General features: G+C 32.2%; 1 protein-coding gene across 5 annotated transcripts in view; it reads left to right on the forward strand.

Moving 5' to 3' along the window:
* The window catches only part of LOC143249944 (furin-like protease 1, isoforms 1/1-X/2), a 185,480-nt gene that overhangs the window by 121,170 nt on the left and 44,629 nt on the right, over positions 1 to 19,681 (forward strand). For all 5 annotated transcript variants that reach the window (XM_076500564.1, XM_076500565.1, XM_076500569.1 and 2 more), the window contains 3 exons: positions 1,666 to 1,766; positions 2,653 to 2,756; positions 3,847 to 3,964. In XM_076500564.1, coding sequence (XP_076356679.1) covers positions 1,666 to 1,766; positions 2,653 to 2,756; positions 3,847 to 3,964 — 323 coding nt within the window. The remainder of the gene's footprint in view (positions 1 to 1,665; positions 1,767 to 2,652; positions 2,757 to 3,846; positions 3,965 to 19,681) is intronic.

Raw genomic sequence — 19,681 nt, forward strand, 5'->3', positions numbered from 1 at the left:
CCATGACTGTTGACTACCAAGTATTTCAGCTGCTACAATACAACTCTAATGCTTCTTCATTTTGTAACTTTTACCATGACTGTTGACTACCAAGCAAGTATTTCAGCTGCTACAATACAACTCTAATGCTTCTTCATTTTGTAACTTTTACCATGACTGTTGACTACCAAGTATTTCAGCTGCTACAATACAACTCTAATACTTCTTCATTTTGTAACTTTTACCATGATGTTATTTTAGATCGAAAATGAAACAATTTGTAATCAGGTCAAATGCATGTATGGTGCTGACCTCTAGCATTGAAGTTAGGTATTATTGAGAAGAAATTAACTCGTCCATGGCACTGTGCTACCGATCAGCTTGGATGAGTTATTCTTCCTACAGCACTGAACAGGTTAACTGTATGTTATTTTTTCTATTATACAGCTTACAAGCAACCGTAAACCTATGTTTAACACCTCTAACTAATTATTAATTACCAGTTCTTCAATAGGTTACAAGTAACACAAAACCTATATTTAACACCTCTAACTAATTATTAATTACCAGTTCTTCAATAGGTTACAAGTAACACAAAACCTATATTTAACACCTCTAACTAATTATTAATTACCAGTTCTTCAATAGGTTACAAGTAACACAAAACCTATATTTAACACCTCTAACTAATTATTAATTACCAGTTCTTCAATAGGTTACAAGTAACACAAAACCTATATTTAACACCTCTAACTAATTATTAATTACCAGTTCTTCAATAGCTTACAAGTAACCCTAAACCTTTATTTAATACTTCTAACTGATTATTGATTGCCAATTCTTCAATAGCTTACAAGTAACCCTAAAGCTTTATTTAACACCTCTAACTGATTATTATCAGGAGCTACTTTTGATTTGTTTACTATTATCCAACAATTATTTTATAAACTTCAGGTAAGTTATCTAATTTAATTTGTTTACCTTCTTTCTTTTTCTTTATCAAACTTGTAATTCTGATTTAATTTATATTTATCAATGTCTGTTATTATCTGGATCCAAGTAAAACTTTCTCATTCCATCTAATGGTCTTCAAAACTTTCTTTTGTAAATGTTGTCGGTATAACTTAAATATAAAAATTATCGTGCATAATTAAATAATGGTGATGGTCAGGAAAATATTTATCCAAAAATTTGGGTGGCCTTTTCTAAATGTTCACATCAGATTTGTGAACCTGTTTGTAGGTCACATGACCTTTTTAGCAAAAAAAAAACACTTGAAACTCACTGCTGAGGATGATTCTGCAATGCTGAAACATATAGAGCCAATTTTTTAATGGTTATAGGTTGGTTTTAATCAAACTATTTTTAATTGTATATTTATTTTGTGTGTCATTTATTGTTTTTATGTTATATACAAATTCCAAGAAATAATACACTGTTCTAAAGATATTTTGTTTTATAGAGGAGAAAGTATTTCTGTACATTAAGAATCAATGAACTGATGTTTGATAAGTTGTCAGTGTCATTAAAATGATAAAAAGTAAATAGGCTAATGTCTCTTGCTGAATAGAATGGAGTGTTTATGTGGGTTGTTATTTTCTGTTGAACTTAAGTTTGTTTCAGTTTGTAAGTTTTAATGAAATATATAACTGTTCATAGAGAACGTGTGATAATTTGTTTGTGCAGGTCACAACTGATCTCCATCACACTTGTACCTCCAGTCATACAGGAACATCTGCCTCAGCCCCACTAGCAGCAGGAATATGTTCACTTGCCTTAGATGCCAAGTATGTGTTTCTCTGTTTACAAATACTTGCCTTACATGCCAAGTATGTGTTTCTCTGTTTACAAATACTTGCCTTAGATGCCAAGTATGTGTTTTTCTGTTTAAAAATACTTGCCTTACATGCCAAGTATGTGTTTCTCTGTTTACAAGTACTTGCCTTACATGCCAAGTATGTGTTTCTCTGTTTACAAATATTTGCCTTACATGCCAAGTATGTGTTTCTCTGTTTACAAGTACTTGCCTTAGATGCCAAGTATGTGTTTTTCTGTTTACAGCCAAATAAGATTAAATGTATCTAAACACAGCAATAATTGTTTTATAAATATAATCTATTACTTAAAACTTTACATTTTATTAGGATAATAATCAGTATTTATTTCTTCCAAGAGTAACTTTTTTCATGATAAGTGGAATGAAAACATGATCGAGTGTGTGGAGTGTTATGTTTTATGTATTTAATGAACTGTGTGATTGTTGGAATTTTTATTAATATTACTAGTATTTAAACTTTTTCAATTAACAATTTCAGGTTAATTATTTATCTATTTCTATAAGATAAGGGTGAGTGATCTGTTACATTTATCAAATATCACATATTATACTGTAAAATGAATACAGGAATGTTATTTCAATATTTTTCCTAGAGGATTATTTGGTTTATCAGGTGCAATGAAATAAAAGTCTTCTGAAAGTATCAGAAGTATTTTTTGATATTCTTTGATAAAAGCAGTGAAAGAATAAAAATAAAGTTTTGTTTATGTGGAACCTACTAACATAGTGACGTATCTGTATGAATGTGATAAAAGAAATATATCTTTTATTTGTATTAATTTCATATTGCAAATAATATGTCTTTGTTTTATTTAATAATCTTCACAATTTTACAGTAAGAAGCTCTCTTGGCGAGACATGCAGCACATTGTGGTGAGGACAGCTCGCATGGCAAACTTGAGAACTCCAGATTGGAAGATCAATGGAGTTGGAAGGAATGGTTTGTATGTTAAAATGTTCATTTGTTAGGTGACTAGTTAGTGTGTGTTTACACTGTATGGTCAGAAGTACTGGAACAATGTATTAAAAGCTAATAATGATCCTGTTCTTGTTGAATATATGTGTAACTTTGAAGGTACATTATTACGTATGGCTTATTAAGATGAAGGTTGCTACATTTAGCTAGCTGAAGTCAAAATGTCTCATATTATGGAACTCATTGATCTTAAAAAATGAAACTATTAATAAGTGCAGCCCTGGTGGTTTTGGTACCAACAGATTCTGGATTGTTTGTTTATACTGAAATCTTTTTTAAGTAATCTGCAGAAAATATGAAAAACTGGATAACTTACTTATGTGAAATGTAATCCTTCACATCCAATAGAAACCACACATTTTCACTAACCCTTTGCATACAAGTGTGTCTTTTTAATGTGCATGTGATGATCTTTTGGTATCACATTAAAAATTTAATTAAACAGTTTTTTCAGTGGTGTCTCTCTGCTTGCCTTGTCATACCTCAGTACACATACCCACCCATTCTCACAATGTCTGATGCTTATTTTAAGCTTGTCTTGTCAAAGAATGAAGTTATCATGAGTGCGAGTGTGTAGGAGGAGTTACTGCACATGGAGGTTATGTTTACCTCCTTAGGTGGAGGTTATGTTTACCTCTGTAGGTGGAGGTTGTGTTTACCTCCTTAGGCAGAGGTTGTGTTTACCTCCTCAGGCAGAGGTTGTGTTTACCTCCTTAGATGGAGGGCTCTTGTTTCATGACAATGTCATCAACCACCAGTGTTGTTCACAATTAACACATAAATTTAGGTGGGAGTTACCTTGAGGCTAATGGCATGTCGTTCTTTCAGGCAAACAAACAAGGAAAATGTTAACATATTGAATGTTGTTTTTTTATAAGATATGAAAATTATTGTTTTCTACATGGTAAATTTTATACAGATTTTAGTTGTCACAGATTTTGGAATAAATTTGTAATTTAGGAGAACTTTTCATGTAAACAACTAATGCTAACTAGTTTGAAAGTTTATAAACAAACAACAGGTTGTTTATGTTGATTTACTTTGTTTCTGTTAGTAAGTCATTCCTTTGGTTTTGGACTTATGGATGCAGCAGCAATGGTGAAACTTGCCAGGAAGTGGAAACCTGTTCCTCCTCAGAAAACCTGTACTTTTCATGCCCATCCCATGAGCAAGTAAGAAACATCTGTAATAAGTTTCAGTGCTATTAGAACAGATATTATGTTATGTTTATATGGTGTTATCCACTGTTATACAAACTAATATCAAATGAAATCAACACTTTAGTTAATATAATATTAGTTAGTAACAGTTTCACAGTAATCCTCTGACAAATAAATAACACAGTTACACAGTAATATTACTTCATATCTACACTATGATATACTAACAACTTATACTTGGAAAATCCTGAGTCATTCTTCTCTTAAAGTGACAGACGACTGCATCTAACTTCTTATATTCCTTAAATGTACAGTGATGAAACATTGAGGTAACAATCAGAGTAGTATAAACAATAATGTCTGTTAATCAACTTCCATTATAATAGACCATTGTAAAAAATATTGTTCTACAGAAGATTAAAACCTGATTCATCAATGAATGTTCAATGGAAAAATTAATTGTAATCCCTTAGTTTACATGACATTCAGAATTTATAGACTGCAAATACAAGGTAAAAGATGCTAAAAATAAATCAACATTTAAACAAAATTTCAAGCACACTTCTTGAATTCTAGTTTATAGATTGCCATATTACCTAATTGCATAAATCAGCTACAATAGACCTATCCACACATGTAATATTAAATGAACTCCATGAATTAAAGTATGTAAAAAAGAAAACATATTAGGAATGAGAATCTTACCAAATTATAATAATTTTATCAGTGAACACAAGCACAACGTTTCAGGTGACACTTCACATTATTTTACTCAACATTAATATACACCTCAATAATTTAAATAAACAAGAACATAACAAAACACTAATTAACTCAACTGCCTTGTGAAATCAAGTTATTCCATTCTAACATGATTGATGAAAAGTCTACAGAAATCTCTTATACCTTAAACCTTTGTTATAATTCTTGGGATGCTGGAACTACTTTCTACCCTCTCTTAACAGTCTCATAACAACTGTTTTAAAATGTATTATACCTTCTGAATTTACAGAATCACATTACTATTTAAATAAAATTGACTTTCAAACATTCAGGAATTCTGAGCATTTTAAATGAATTCTACTTGATCTTACAGAAGTCATTTTTTACTCCTGCCATAAGTTTTAGGATCGTGTCAGTAGAATGAAATAAAATCAGTTATTTACATATCCAAGTCATGCATGTGTTTATTTAAATTGTACTACAAAAACCAAAAAAACATTACACTTATTTCTTTGTCAGTTTATGTATCTACTTAAGTGCTCATCAGTTCCCCACTTATAAATAAAACTTGTTTATACTCTAAACAGGCACTGAGTAGCAAGCAATACATCTGTATATATATATATTTATACTCTATACAGGCAATGAATAGCAAGCAATACATCTGTATATATATATGTTTATACTCTATACAGACACTGACTAGCAAGCAATACATCTGTATATATATATATGTTTATACTCTATACAGACAATGAGTAGCAAGCAATACATATATATATATATATATGTTTATACTCTATACAGGCAATGAGTAGCAAGCAATACATCTCTATATATATATATTTATACTCTATACAGACACTGAGTAGCAAGCAATACATCTGTATATATATATGTTTATACTCTATACAGGCACGGAGTATCAAGCAATACATCTATATATATATATATCCTTATACTCTATACAGACACTAAATAGCAAGAAATACATCTGTATATATATATATATGTTTATACTCTATACAGGCACGGAGTATCAAGCAATACATCTGTATATATATATATATATATATATGTTTATACAGACAATGAGTAGCAAGCAATACATCTATATATATATGTTTATACTCTATACAGACACTGAGTAGCAAGAAATACATCTGTATATATATATGTTTATACTCTATACAGACACTGAGTAGCAAGAAATACATCTGTATATATATATGTTTATACTCTATACAGACACTGAGTAGCAAACAATACATCTATATATATATGTTTATACAGACAATGAGTAGCAAGAAATACATCTGTATATATATATGTTTATACTCTATACAGACACTGAGTAGCAAGCAATACATCTGTATATATATATGTTTATACTCTATACAGGCACGGAGTATCAAGCAATACATCTGTATATATATATGTTTATACTCTATACAGGCAATGAGTAGCAAGCAATACATCTGTGTATATATATATATATGTTTATACTCTATACAGGCACTGAGTAGCAAGCAATACATCTGTATATATATATGTTTATACTCTCTACAGGCACTGAGTAGCAAGCAATACATCTGTATATATATATGTTTATACTCTCTACAGGCACTGAGTAGCAAGCAACACATCTATATATATATATATATATGTTTATACTCTATACAGGCAATGAGTAGCAAGCAATACATCTGTATATATATATATGTTTATACTCTATACAGACAATGAGTACCAAGCAATACATCTGTATATATATATGTTTATACTGTATACAGACACTGAGTAGCAAGCAATACATCTGTATATATATATGTTTATACTCTCTACAGGCACTGAGTAGCAAGCAATACATCTGTATATATATATGTTTATACTCTCTACAGGCACTGAGTAGCAAGCAGTACATCTGTATATATTTATGTTTATACTCTCTACAGGCACTGAGTAGCAAGCAACACATCTATATATATATATATATATGTTTATACTCTATACAGGCAATGAGTAGCAAGCAATACATCTGTATATATATATATGTTTATACTCTATACAGACAATGGGTACCAAGCAATACATCTGTATATATATATGTTTATACTGTATACAGACACTGAGTAGCAAGCAATACATCTATATATATGTATGTTTATACTCTATACAGGCACTGAGTATCAAGCAATACATCTGTATATATATATGTTTATACTCTATACAGGCAATGAGTAGCAAGCAACACATCTGTATATATATATATGTTTATACTCTATACAGACACTGAGTAGCAAGCAATACATCTGTATATATATATATATGTTTATACTCTATACAGACACTGAGTAGCAAGCAATACATCTGTATATATATACGTTTATACTCTATACAGACACTGAGTAGCAAGCAATACATCTATATATATATCTTTATACTCTATACAGACACTGAATAGCAAGAAATACATCTGTATATATATATGTTTATACTCTATACAGGCACGGAGTATCAAGCAATACATCTGTATATATATATATGTTTATACTCTATACAGACACTGAGTAGCAAGCAATACATCTATATATATATATGTTTATACTCTATACAGGCAATGAGTAGCAAGCAATACATCTGTGTATATATATATGTTTATACTCTATACAGACAATGAGTACCAAGCAATACATCTGTATATATATATATGTTTATACTCTATACAGGCACGGAGTATCAAGCAATACATCTGTATATATATATGTTTATACTCTCTACAGGCACTGAGTAACAAGCAATACATATATATATATATATATGTTTATACTCTATACAGGCACGGAGTATCAAGCAATACATCTGTATATATATATGTTTACACTCTATACAGACACTGAGTAGCAAGAAATACATCTGTATATATATATGTTTATACTCTATACAGGCAATGAGTAGCAAGAAATACATCTGTATATATATATGTTTATACTCTATACAGGCACTGAGTAACAAGCAATACATATATATATATATATGTTTATACCCTATACAGGCACGGAGTATCAAGCAGTACATCTGTATATATATATGTTTACACTCTATACAGACACTGAGTAGCAAGAAATACATCTGTATATATATATATGTTTATACTCTATACAGACACTGAGTAGCAAGCAATACATCTGTATATATATATGTTTATACTCTATACAGACACTGAGTAGCAAGCAATACATCTGTATATATATATATGTTTATACTCTATACAGACACTGAGTAGCAAGCAATACATCTGTATATATATATGTTTATACTCTATACAGACACTGAGTAGCAAGCAATACATCTATATATATATCTTTATACTCTATACAGACACTGAATAGCAAGAAATACATCTGTATATATATATGTTTATACTCTATACAGGCACGGAGTATCAAGCAATACATCTGTATATATATATGTTTATACTCTATACAGACACTGAGTAGCAAGCAATAAATCTATATATATATATGTTTATACTCTATACAGGCAATGAGTAGCAAGCAATACATCTGTGTATATATATATGTTTATACTCTATACAGACAATGAGTACCAAGCAATACATCTGTATATATATATGTTTATACTCTATACAGACACGGAGTATCAAGCAATACATCTGTATATATATATGTTTATACTCTATACAGACACTGAGTAGCAAGCAATACATCTGTATATATATATGTTTATACTCTATACAGGCACGGAGTAGCAAGCAATACATCTATATATATATGTTTATACAGACAATGTGTAGCAAGAAATACATCTGTATATATATATATGTTTATACTCTATACAGGCACTGAGTAACAAGCAATACATATATATATATATACATATGTGTTTATACTTTATACAGGCATGGAGTATCAAGCAGTACATCTGTATATATATATGTTTATACTCTATACAGACACTGAGTAGCAAGCAATACATCTGTATATATATATGTTTATACTCTATACAGACACTGAGTAGCAAGCAATACATCTATATGTATATCTTTATACTCTATACAGACACTGAATTGCAAGAAATACATCTGTATATATATATGTTTATACTCTATACAGGCACGGAGTATCAAGCAATACATCTGTATATATATTTGGTGATACTCTATACAGGTACGGAGTATCAAGCAATACATCTGTATATATATATGTTTATACTCTATACAGGCAATGAGTAGCAAGCAATACATCTGTGTATATATATATATATGTTTATACTCTCTACAGGCACTGAGTAGCAAGCAACACATCTATATATATATATATATGTTTATACTCTATACAGACACTGAGTAGCAAGCAATACATCTGTATATATATATGTTTATACTCTATACAGACACTGAGTAGCAAGCAATACATCTATATGTATATCTTTATACTCTATACAGACACTGAATTGCAAGAAATACATCTGTATATATATATGTTTATACTCTATACAGGCACGGAGTATCAAGCAATACATCTGTATATATATTTGGTGATACTCTATACAGGTACGGAGTATCAAGCAATACATCTGTATATATATATGTTTATACTCTATACAGGCAATGAGTAGCAAGCAATACATCTGTGTATATATATATATATGTTTATACTCTCTACAGGCACTGAGTAGCAAGCAACACATCTATATATATATATATATGTTTATACTCTATACAGGCAATGAGTAGCAAGCAATACATCTGTATATATATATATGTTTATACTCTATACAGACAATGAGTACCAAGCAATACATCTGTATATATATATATGTTTATACTCTCTACAGGCACTGAGTAGCAAGCAACACATCTATATATATATGTTTATACTCTATACAGGCACTGAGTAACAAGCAATAGATCTGTATATATATATATATATGTTTATACTCTATACAGGCAATGAGTAGCAAGCAATACATATATATATATATATATATGTTTATACTCTATACAGGCAATGAGTAGCAAGCAATACATCTGTATATATATATATATGTTTATACTCTATACAGACACTGAGTACCAAGCAATACATCTGTATATATATATGTTTATACTCTCTAGAGGCACTGAGTAGCAAGCAACACATCTATATATATATGTTTATACTCTATACAGGCACTGAGTAACAAGCAATACATCTGTATATATATATATGTTTATACTCTATAGAGGCACGGAGTAGCAAGCAATAGATCTATATATATGTATGTTTATACTCTATACAGGCACTGATTAGCAAGCAATACATCTATATATATATATATATATATGTTTATACTCTATACAGACACTGAGTAGCAAGCAATACATCTATATATATATACTCTTCAAAACAAGAAACGCAAAAGGGATATTTTTGTTATTTTAAAGAGAAATATATGTAATAACGTTACAAGCTCAGAGTATGTGATGTTACACGTGTTAAGGTACTGATTGTCAGACCAAAATGGCAATAAAAGTTGTGCACTTTGAAAACGGAGGAAAACATCAGATTTTTCACCAAAACTCATGCGTGTCCAATAAATTTGTTTGAGAGATCTGCATGTTCTGCAAGTGCAACATGTGCAAAATTCCTATAAAAGTGACAGGTTCTCAGTTTCCATAGCTCAGTGTTAAGCCACCAACACGCAATACAGTTATGCCAAGACTGACTGAAGCACAACGCAAGAACGCCATTGGTCGCTTGGAAGCAGGCAAATTTCGATCAGATGTTGCCAGAGCTGTGAATGTCTACCCAAGCACCATCACAAGGCTATGGAATTGTCACCAACAACATGGATCAACTCGTCATCGTCCATGATCTGGCAGACCTCGTGTGACTACACCCGCACAAGATCGCAACATCTGGTTATGTCACCTTCGGGATAGGACCACCACTGCAACGTCTACTGCCTCAACCATACCAGGGCTGCGTAGGATTTCCTATCAGACCGTACGCAACCGTCAATAAGATTCTTAGGCCCCATGTGCAACTCATCATGGTGAACGTCAACGACCTTTTTCAACACGACAACGCCCGTCCTCACACAGCCCGACTCACCACTGCCTTCTTGAGACACCACAACATCAACGTTTTTCCCTGGCTTTTAGATCACCAGATTTAAACCCCATCGAACATCTTTGGGACGAGTTGGACTGACGTCTGCGACAGCGACAACCTCAACCGCAGACTCTACCTCAGCGTGCAGCAGCTTTGCAGGGTGAGTGGACAGCCATTCCACAGGATGTGATTCGTCATCTCATCGCTTCCATGGGCAGGAGATGCCAAGCAGTTATTGATGCTCACGGGGGGCATACTCGTTATTGATGTTGAGTGACGTTAAACTTCACCTAGTGAGCGTGGACTTCGCCTTTGCAGACTTTGGATGTTCAGCAGTGAATGTGCAAAGTTTTGCACATGTCATACAGAACTACCTGGAATAAACTTGTTAACAATTTGTCTCATATTTTGCCTTTTGCATTTCTTTTTTTGAAGAGTATATATGTTTATACTCTATACAGGCACTGAGTAGCAAGCAATATATCTATATATATTTAAGTAAGCTGCAAAATAATTTATAAAAAAGATTACATCAAGTGTAAGCATAGCATGAATTTTACACAACATACCTAAAATAGAGGTGAAATATAAAGTAACTTAATTATATAGAGAGAATGATCATAATAATAACAGTTGGTATTAGTATAGTAGTATCTTAACATCTTGGTATTTATGTTGAGACATCATACTGGAGGCTAGAATGCCAGTTTTGCTGTCTTCCTTATTGATGTATTCTAATTGTTTGTTGTTTTTATTTATTTTGTTTATTGTGAGCAACCACCTTCCAATATCTGGCTGATAAATAAACTTCCAATAAAGTTTACTTAAAATACAAACAATCAGTCACTAGCACTAGATAAAGTTTACTTAAAATACACACAATCAGTCACTAGCACTAAATAGTTTACTAAAAATACAAACTATCAGTCACTAGCACTAGATAAAGTTTACTAAAAATACAAACATTCAGTCACTAGCACTAGATAAAATTTACTTAAATTACAAACAATCAGTCACTAGCACCAGATAAAGTTTACTAAAAATACAAACAATGAGTCACTAGCACTAGATAAAGTTTACTAAAAATACAAACAATCAGTCACTAGCACTAGATAAAGTTTACTTAAAATACAAACAATCAGTCACTAGCACTAGATAGTTTACTAAAAATACAAACAATCAGTCACTAGCACTAGATAGTTTACTAAAAATACAAACAATCAGTCACTAGCACTAGATAAAGTTTACTTAAAATACAAACAATCAGTCACTAGCACTAGATAGTTTACTAAAAATACAAACAATCAGTCACTAGCACTAGATAAAGTTTACTAAAAATACAAACAATCAGTCACTAGCACTAGATAGTTTACTAAAAATACAAACAATCAGTCACTAGCACTAGATAGTTTACTAAAAATACAAACAATCAGTCACTAGCACTAGATAGTTTACTAAAAATACAAACAATCAGTCACTAGCACTAGATAAAGTTTACTAAAAATACAAACAATCAGTCACTAGCACCAGATAAAGTTTACTTGAAATACAAACAATCAGTCACTAGCACCAGATAAAGTTTACTAAAAATACAAACAATCAGTCACTAGCACTAGATAAAGTTTACTAAAAATACAAACAATCAGTCACTAGCACCAGATAAAGTTTACTTGAAATACAAACAATCAGTCACTAGCACCAGATAAAGTTTACTAAAAATACAAACAATCAGTCACTAGCACTAGATAAAGTTTACTTAAAATACAAACAATCAGTCACTAGCACTAGATAGTTTACTAAAAATACAAACAATCAGTCACTAGCACTAGATAAAGTTTACTAAAAATACAAACAATCAGTCACTAGCACTAGATAGTTTACTAAAAATACAAACAATCAGTCACTAGCACTAGATAGTTTACTAAAAATACAAACAATCAGTCACTAGCACTAGATAGTTTACTAAAAATACAAACAATCAGTCACTAGCACTAGATAAAGTTTACTAAAAATACAAACAATCAGTCACTAGCACCAGATAAAGTTTACTTGAAATACAAACAATCAGTCACTAGCACCAGATAAAGTTTACTAAAAATACAAACAATCGGTCACTAGCACCAGATAAAGTTTACTTCAATCTTTCAGAATATAAATTTATTAAAAATATCAGTATTTAAGAAAAAAGCTTAACTTCTACTTGTTAAAAAATTTCTGCTTGCAAAATTTATATCAGTAAAAGTACAGTGTACTTATTTATTTATTAGTGACTCGGATGGGCTTGCTTTTGTTCACAGATTAGTTCAATATTTTGGGTTATGGTTGTTACTTAAAGTGCAAATCATCTTCAATATTTAGCCTGTTTGTAAATCTGGTCTTTGTTGCTGTATACAGTGAAAATGTTTGCTTACAAAGAAATGTTGTTGGAAAATGCATCAAAATTTTCAAATCTCTGTTACTTATTTCAGGATACTCCATGGCCATTTGAATCCAAAATTGTGTAATTTCTTCCTATTGAAATTTTAGGGTATAATCAGTTGAAATTTCTATAAGCTATTTTTTATCTTTCAAAGACAAAATGTTGATATTTTCAGAGTCAACAAAGGGATTTTGAATCCACAGTAATTTTTCTAAATGAGGAGGGAATTACTTCACAATAGTTGTACACAAATCAGATACGTGCTGCAAGACTGAAACATTTGATATTTTCAGAGTCAACAAAGGGATTTTGAATCCACAGTAATTTTTCTAAATGAGGAGGGAATTACTCTGCAGTAGTTGTACACAAATCAGATACGTGCTGCAAGACTGAAACATTTGCATCTTCACTTAAAGAAATTTCATTCATAAGTAAAACACCACTGAGATTTTTGAAGCAGTCAAGTTCTTCCATAAGTATACATTCACTCCAAAGTTTTAGTTTACGTTGAAGTACTTCCATTTTACTCTGAGCTTTGAAGTACATTACCCTGGTACTCTGCATTGTAGCATTCACTTCATTTACATAGGCAAATATGTTCGAAAGTTAACCCACTTATTAATATTCTAAAATTTCCTTGCAGAGTCCCAGATAACTATGACAGAGCCCAAAGTCTCTGCAGAGCATAGTGTGGGTCTAGAGTACCTGCATCTATTGCTTTTCTTTTTTCGTATAAGCATGTGAGGGTGACAAAGTTTAGGTTAACTATTTAAGTGTGGGCTTGATCAAATTGACTGACCTCATGACTGCTTTTTACTTGTTTATAAAGTTGTTATAGTTTTAATACTATTATCATTTAATATTGTATGTATGTCTTCACGAAATTTAAAAGACTTTTAGTAAGCATTATAATTATAATTCTTTTATGTACAAAAATCAGATTTTTAGTGAAGTACTTTTATAAACTAAAGAGAGTTGTCTGTGAGTATATTGAATATTTTCATTTTGACTGATCCAAGTGCAAAGTGATTTTGATTAAGTTTAAAAATACTTTTCTTCTTCTCAAAAATCTTGCATTTCATTTGTATAATTTAAAATCTATGTATATTTCAAACATTTATTTTTAGTAAAATTTTATCTGTTATTTTCTCTACCTTAACTTTGTTCAAGGTTGATCAATTTGTAAACAACAAAAGAATTGAAAGAAATCTAAATTACTCTTTTTCTTAATGACCTCAAATTGTAATATGAAGCTATAATTGTTTATCCTAAGTAGCTTGAAACTTGTAACAGTATATATACATATATTTGCACTTAAGTTTTATTGTTATATTGCACTTTGATTGCCTTTTGAACCATGTCTAACTACAACATGCACCCATATAAATTGTAAATCACTTTTAGAATGTAGAGCTCATGTTATAATATCAAATTACATTACCCACAAGCAACTCCAAGCTGCTTTATTTTATCTAATCACACTATGTTGGACTCCAACTACTTTCAAGAGGCTGATAAAACTCACATTATGTTGGGCTCAAACTAATTTTAAGAGAGTGATGGAACTTGCATTATGTTGAGCTCCAACTACATTAGTGGCTGATAGAACTCACACTGTGTTTGGCTTCAACTACTATGGTTGCTGATGAAACTTGCACTGTGTTGAATAATACTTCGATCCAACTGATGGGTTTGGACCCAGTGGGAGCTTACCTTGTGGCCTTCATTCATCAGTGGTGCCCTTTCATCTTGGATGTTTGAGTTCTTCAGGTTTTGTCTAAGGGATTTGAAATTCTTTTTCTTGCCCTATCTATCATGTCCAGGATACCCATTTCTCTTCCTTCTCCTCAGGATCCCATAACTTGCCAGAGTCTATCAGAAGCAGTACAGGACCTTCTCACCCAATAGGCCATTGAACCTGTCTAACACCAATTTTGTGCCCTACTCTTCAAATGATATGAACTTTTGCTCTTCTTTTTTATCATGTGAAGCTGCATTTCTGTTTTTACATAGATGATTGCCTACTTCTGGACCATTCCGAACCAGAGTTGGCCAGTTCTACTTGTCAGCTCCTTCTTGAAGCTGCTTGGATAGGGTGGTTAGTCAAGTTGGAGAAGTTCTTCTTCCATCCTATCTAATACCTTATCAACTTGGGTGTCTTTTTGATATTTGCCTTGGTTTGGATCAACCATTTCCTCTCAGACACCATCTTAAGGAATTGTTAGTTTGTCATGCTCTGTCTGCTACTTCACTTTTTTGCACATAAGCTTCTGTCACTTTTAGAGATGTGATCTTCTCTGACACCAGTAATGCCCTTTGAATGTGCACACGTGCTTCCTTCCCCATGGGCTGGTTTTGGTTTCAAGTGAACCAAGCGACATAAGTCTTCACACAGGTTTCAGGTTGTCTATCTACCTCCCTCAATTCTTCTTTCTGTGTTGTAGGTCACATTAGAGATATGTGGGGAATATTATGGTTCTATCCTTGGCTCTCCCTTGTTCTATCTTGTTATTTGGATGTTTTGCCCTTTGAATGGTCCTGACTTATTCCACAGTTGGGGACATTGATTAAATGTGATAATCTTCCTAATGATACTGGATGACGCATTTGCAGTTTGAATGCTCAGAGATACTTGTGTAATACCCAGGAATCAGAGTAGTTCTAAAGTTTTGGTTCTTAAGTTTGAGGTAGAGATGGTATGATCTTATCCTATCCTTGTGTGGATGTTGATACTCTGTGAGGAAGTTTTGGATGTAGTTGACTTGCCAAGTATGGTCCACTGCACCCTGACCACTCTACCATGGGATGCATTTTCACTAGCCCTTTTCTTATTGTAGGATTGAGTTACCATATCTGTCTCCAGTTAGGATCAGTTTTCCACTAAATTCTCTCCAATTAAGATATGCTCCTCTCATTTTCTACCCTGATTTTTATACATTTCTCCAGTGGGCAAAAAGTATACTTGGGTCAGAAGTTGTGTGGTTCTCTTCTCCACATCTTCAGCTTTGACTCTCTCATCTAGCTAATCTTATTAGCAGAAGGAAGGTAATTTTTCCTATATTTCTGATGGGTACTTCTTTCTACTCACACTTTCCATCCTCTTTCTTATTTATACTTCTGATGCTTCCATCATTTGCCAAATTTCAAAGTGATAGTTCAGTGGAGCTGCATAGAGGGAGTTATGTGTGTCACATGAGTGTACTGTTCTCCTACTTGTAGATATGTAAAACATGATGATTTAGTTTTAGATAATTTGATTCCAATAAGTGGATACAGAAAGCATATAAAGGGCAGCAATAAACAAAAATAGCTAATCTCATGAGTGCAGGGATGTACCTATTGGGAATATATCTTCAGTATAGAAAAAATATACCTTCTGAACTTTTGTGTGCAATTTTTTAGATACTTTATGCTATCCATTTAATTTTATTATCACAAATGATGTGTAATGATAGTTAAAATACACAAAACAGTTTAAAATCTATAACGTGATGAGCGTAACATCAGTGGTTGTATATGTATATTGTTGTTTAGAACTTCTAGTTATAATTTTACCAAGAAACTTTTAAATGTTCTCTGAAAGAAATGAGAGGTAAGCTTGTTGTATGGATTGCATGATTATTATGTTGACAAAACCTGTACAGTGAGCAAAGAGAAGAAACACATAATAATGTTCATGATTATGCTGAGCATTTATATTGAGTTCTATGAGGAAAATCATAATATATATATGAGTGTGTTTTCTTGCTGTTTTCCTTATCAAAGATTTCTTGCGTCTTTAGTTTTATTTTTTGTTGGTAGTATTTGGCATATATACACACAGATGGCAGCACAGTATGGAAGATGAAATTCGCTGGTGGAAATCCATCTCTCACTATTGTTATTGCTCTCCTGATGCATTTAAGTCTCAACTAAACAAATGACTGTGTGTGTTGCAAGAATGGAGATGTGTTCCTACTTATGTATGATAAAAATTCATAAAATCATATCAAAGTGTTAAATTCATCAAGTGTTGAAGAGAATGAACTACTGAAGTATTGTTTCCAGATTAAACAGCAAAATTTTGTAATTAATGTTGCTGTTTTGTCTGTACAATATGAAGTCACTTTATAGAAGCTATTTTTGATGGTGAAAAACTACCATAAAGAGTAAAAATCTGTACACCATCTGAGGCTTTGGCTCTGCATGGGGGTTTTCCACACTTTACCAATTTAGCATTTGTACACACAGTTTCAGGAACCTCCTCTTGACCGCATATGTTTGCAACTTTTTTTTTAATATGCTACCAAGCTTTGATCCTTATCATGGCACCCTACCTGGGGCTTGTGTCTTCCTTCCTCAGTGGGCTTTGCTTTTTCAGAATCAGTGGTCAGCTATTCCTCCATTTGGCTTTCATATTTAAATATAGCTGGTTGAATTGGTCTATCATTGGATGATGTTGCTCAATCTGATGACCAGCTCATTCCTCCATGACCTGTTATCACCCTCACCTACATTGAAAAGTTATTTGAGTAAAATGGATACTACTGATTGGAAGTACCATCTTTTTTTTTTCTGAATATTTTGAAATCTGATGACTCTGTGGGATTTGCAGTGATTTGTTGTGGCTTGATGGTTGTTCACAGGATTTCATCTGCACCTTCTATGTTGCTGAGATGTATGCTGTTGTTTTTGTGTTTGATCATGTAGAAACCAAGCAGTACACTCATTTTACTATTTACACTAACTCTCTAGTAGCCCTGGATTCTTTTTGTAGGAATTGTAACCCTGTTCTCTTGGGCATTGAGAAACAGCTGGCCCAGTTTTATTTGTCCTCATTTCTGTCCAGTTTTTTTGGATACCTTATCATTTCAGTATTCATAGGAATGAGCTTGCTCACCCCAACAGATACGTTTGTTCTCACATTGTCACAGCTGTATCAGTCCCATATGTGGACTACAGTCCTGTGATCTAGGTGTGGCTTTGTCCAATTTGACAGTAAAATTGGGGTGAGTAAATTCATAACAAAATTTTCTAATTCACACTTGTATTTATTATTTGGCTGTCTAGTTTTAATTAGGAGAAAGTTATTTTGTTGACCATGCATTAGTCACACATTTTTTCTCATCGTTTTCTTTTGGGACTAATCTACCAATGAGGGTTTTGGATTTCTTGAAATTTTATATTCTGTAATGTTATTTCTTACACAGTTGACAGGAGAAAGAATCTGCAATAAAACATTATTAGTTAGAGAGCTTGTTGGTATTAAAAATTTTGTTCAGTTAATCACTCTTTGAGCCCCTGTGAGCCATGGTACATACCCAGAGAATTGCCCACCTGTTCAATATGCCCCTTTTTAAACGATATTTCTTTCATGTATAGATTATTGTTTTAGATTGTGTATGTGTGAAACCTTTAAAGATTGCCACACAATGTTGATTTTTATTGTATAATATGAATGTATAGTTCATCAGTTACAACCTGATGCTAAAATTTGAAATGTAGAATTCATCAGTCATCACCTCATTCTAAAGTTTAAATGTAGAGTTCATCAGTCATCACCTCATTCTAAGGTTTAGAATGTAGAATTCATCAGTTGTTACCTCATTCTAAAGTTTGGACTGTTGAATTCATCAGTCATCACCTGACACTAAAGTTTGGAATGTAGAGTTAGTTCATCAGTCATCACCTGATACTAAAGTTTGGAATGTAGAATTCATCAGTCGTCACCTGTTACTAAAGTTTGGAATGTAGAATTCATCAGTTGTTACCTCATTCTAAAGTTTGGACTGTTGAATTCATCAGTCATCACCTGATACCAAAGTTTGGAATGTAGAATTCATCAGTCATCACCTCATTCTAAAGTTTGGAATGTAGATTTAGTTCATCAGTCATCACCTGATACTAAAGTTTAGAATGTAGAATTCATCAGTCGTCACCTCATTCTAAATTTTGGAATGTAGATTTAGTTCATCAGTCATCACCTGTTACTAAAGTTTGGAATGTAGAATTCATCAGTCGTCACCTCATTCTAAAGTTTGGAATGTAGATTTAGTTCATCAGTCATTACCTGATACTAAAGTTTAGAATGTAGAATTCATCAGTCGTCACCTCATTCTAAATTTTGGAATGTACAGTTAGTTCATCAGTCAACACCTGATACTGAAGTTTGGAATGTAGAATTCATCAGTCATCACCTCATTCTAAAGTTTGGAATGTAGAGTTAGTTCTTCAGTCATCTCCTGATACTAAAGTTTAGAATGTAGAATTCATCAGTCGTCACCTCATTCTAAAGTTTGGAGTGTAGATTTAGTTCATCAGTCATCACCTGATACTAAAGTTTGGAATGTAGAATTCATCAGTCATCACCTCATTCTAAAGTTTGGAATGTAGATTTAGTTCATCAGTCATCACCTGATACTAAAGTTTAGAATGTAGAATTCATCAGTCGTCACCTCATTCTAAATTTTGGAATGTAGATTTAGTTCA

This window comes from Tachypleus tridentatus, chromosome 4, assembly GCF_004210375.1.
Source record: "Tachypleus tridentatus isolate NWPU-2018 chromosome 4, ASM421037v1, whole genome shotgun sequence".
In the NCBI taxonomy this organism is placed as follows: domain Eukaryota; kingdom Metazoa; phylum Arthropoda; class Merostomata; order Xiphosura; family Limulidae; genus Tachypleus; species Tachypleus tridentatus.